This window comes from Mycosarcoma maydis, chromosome 16 (assembly GCF_000328475.2).
Source record: "Mycosarcoma maydis chromosome 16, whole genome shotgun sequence".
NCBI classification, from domain to species: domain Eukaryota; kingdom Fungi; phylum Basidiomycota; class Ustilaginomycetes; order Ustilaginales; genus Mycosarcoma; species Mycosarcoma maydis.
In genome coordinates, this window is record NC_026493.1 from 39620 (window position 1) to 42501 (window position 2882).

The 2882-nt window shown below is 54.3% G+C and overlaps 1 protein-coding gene across 1 annotated transcript in view; it reads left to right on the forward strand.

Moving 5' to 3' along the window:
• Positions 1–1869: 1869 nt before the first annotated feature.
• The window catches only part of UMAG_15021 (uncharacterized protein), a gene marked incomplete at both ends in the record, with an annotated part of 1626 nt that continues 613 nt past the window's right edge, over positions 1870–2882 (forward strand). The window contains one exon of the mRNA XM_011393280.1: positions 1870–2880. Within this exon, the coding sequence (XP_011391582.1) occupies positions 1870–2880 (1011 nt within the window). The remainder of the gene's footprint in view (positions 2881–2882) is intronic.

Here is a 2882-nt window from a genome sequence, read left to right on the forward strand (position 1 = left end):
GGGACAGGAAAGCGGTGCTTGGATGCGAACGTTCGATCAGGATTCGAGTTGCTGTTTTGGAATCAAGGCATTTAGCTTGTGCATGGACGACTGTCGCACAAACAGTGGTTGGTGATTGCACGGTGATCCTGGGCTGGCGTTGACCGGCGAAATCGAGCAAGACAAGGCGCGTGTCAGGCTGGACTCGAGCGAGGGAATTACCGCGGTGATGATTCTGATTGGTGCAATGCCAAGAGCTGAGCTGCGCAACGGGCTGACGAGCAATGATACGAAGCGGCTGAAGCGCGTTGGGGCAACCATCTGCCACGAACAAGCTCTTGTTTATATTTTTGGGATGGTTTAGGCGCAGAAGAGTTGGGCAACACGCACCCCAACTGCGGTGAGCTGTGCTACCTGGCAGCAGATCTGCAAGGTGGTGCAATCGTCAACTGAGTGCTCTCGCCCACCCTGCAACCCTCTGTTCTTGGCGCAGCGTGAGTTGGAAGAGCAACGAATCAGCAGGGAAATCCAAACCGAAACCGAACCATTAGCGCCGGAAAAGCCACGAGTTTCAGATTCGGGGTTGGAACTTTGCCACGCGGCCAAAACAATAAGAAAACAAAAACCAAAATACAGTAAACACACATTAGAATGTCATTCGAGTCGTGAGTCGTGAGTCGTGAGTCGTGAATCGTGAATCGTGAGTGGGGTAAAGGTCGATAGCAAAATTCGTAAAATCAAGGCCAGGCCTAGACAGTGACGGGCCAGATGCGTCTAATACTATCTATCCATGTTCGTGAGAGAGAGAGAGAGAGAGATTTTGTGTGTGTCTGAGAAATGCAATTTCCCCACATTGGCACCTCCGAATCGCAACTCACTTACCTTCTCTTGGCGCTGAGAATCCAGCCCATCATCAGAGCAAACCACAACAGCCCAGTCTCAACCGCCGAGGAAGTCCAGAGCATGCAGCTTCTGCTTCTGTGCCTGATTCCGTGTGCGCAGCGTCGGTGCACATCTCTCTATCCGCCCTGCCTGTCGCCAAGAGTGAGCCACCTTGCCCCGCCTCAGAGCACAACTTTCTCCTCGTTCCACCAAGCCCGCGTCGTGGCCGCCAAAGGCTTGCTTTTCCATCCTTCACATGACCTTGCCTTCAGCCTCGTAGAGTCAGGGCGCGGTGTTTGCTACCCGGTCCGGCATGGTTATGTTCGCTCTCGGCCCAAGCGATGTTCTAGCCGGAATGGGGTAACTCCACGCGAGCAACCCAAGTCCTGCCCACTCAAGGCGTGGTTCGACTCTGATCGCTCCTTGGTTGTGCCTGTAAAGCTTGTCCATACTCTTGTCACGACCTAACCCCAGCTCGGGCGGAGATCGGAATAGAGAGGGTCTCTCGCGTGTTTTTATCTTGCTGCATCTTCTCTCCTCGTTACGCGCCATGGTTTCCAGAGATTCGTGAGTCATGCAGTTCTGCTTGACCACGAACCTTAGCTTGGTGTAGTCTTACTGAGCAGCACTCACAGCACTGTGCGCAGCTGTAACAGCAGCAGCTCATGCACCCATCACAAAAGTGTTGTGGACACGTTGGGTGCCTGACTCGCAACTTGAAACTACTACTCGAACGTTCCGCTCCACTTGCTCGTCAAGCTTAGTGAGACCCTCATCATACGTATACGACTCGCACATCCTCGCTCTTGTTAGATATAAGTACAGCGCCTTTTCTTCGCCGCTGGTTACTCCGTCTACATCTATCACCCTCCCCGCACTTCTCATCACTACAGAGAAGACGAGCGACCTCAAGACTCTTTATTCTCACTCGCCCGCATCTCCCTTTTGGCTTCGTCTAGACCTGGTTTCTTCTTCCCCCACCACTCTCCCCTTCCTTGGCACTCCAATATGTCGGCGGCTGAAACGCGGGACCGCTCTGGCTCCCTCCACTCTGAGGAGAAGGACACCCTTGGCTACCCCATCCAGTCCCAGACGCTCTCCAAGGGAACCACCGGCTCTCAGGACCCCGAGGCCAACCAGATCACTGAGGACATCAATGCCGGTTTCGATGAGGCCGAGGTCAAGCGTGTACGCAGAAAGATCGACAGGCGTCTGCTTCCCATTCTCGGCGCACTCTACTCGATTGCGCTCATTGACCGAACCAACCTTTCAGCCGCTCGTATCGCCGGTGCTGGTGTCGAGCTCAAGCTTACGGCCGGTACCAACTACAGTATCCCTCTGCTCATGTTCTTCGTTCCTTACATCCTTTTGGAGATGCCTTCCAACTTGCTCCTTCGAAAGATCGGTGCGGCCAGGCAGCTGTCGTTCATCGCTTTCTTCTGGGGTATCGTGATGCTTGGTCAAGGTTTTGTCAAGGACAGGCATCAGCTGACCGTCACTCGTGCTCTTGTCGGAGCCTTTGAAGCTGGCTTCTTCCCCGCCTGTGTATGGCTCATCTCGACGTGGTACGTACGCAGGGAGTCGCAGGTGCGCATGTCTGCTTTCTACCTCATCTCGGTCGGCGTCTCTGGCTTCTCCAACATTCTCGCATACGCCATGTCACTCATTCGTGTTCCCGACCGCACCTTCCGAGGATGGCGTTGGATTTTCATCATTGAAGGTCTGGCCACTGTGGTGCTTGCGTTTGTCGCCTACTTTACCATCATCGACTTCCCCGACAAGGCTGCCGAGAAGGGCTTCCTCACCATCACTGAACGTGACATGATCTTGACACGTATCCAGCGCGACCGTGGTGATGCTAAGCCCGACTCGCTTACCTGGGCCAAGGCGTTCAGGTACGCCAAGGACATCAAGGTGTGGCTATACGGCCTCATGTTCATGTGCACCACCATGCCTACATACGCTTTCGCCTACTTCTTGCCCGGTATCCTTCGAGGCCTCGGTTTCAGCATTAAGGACTC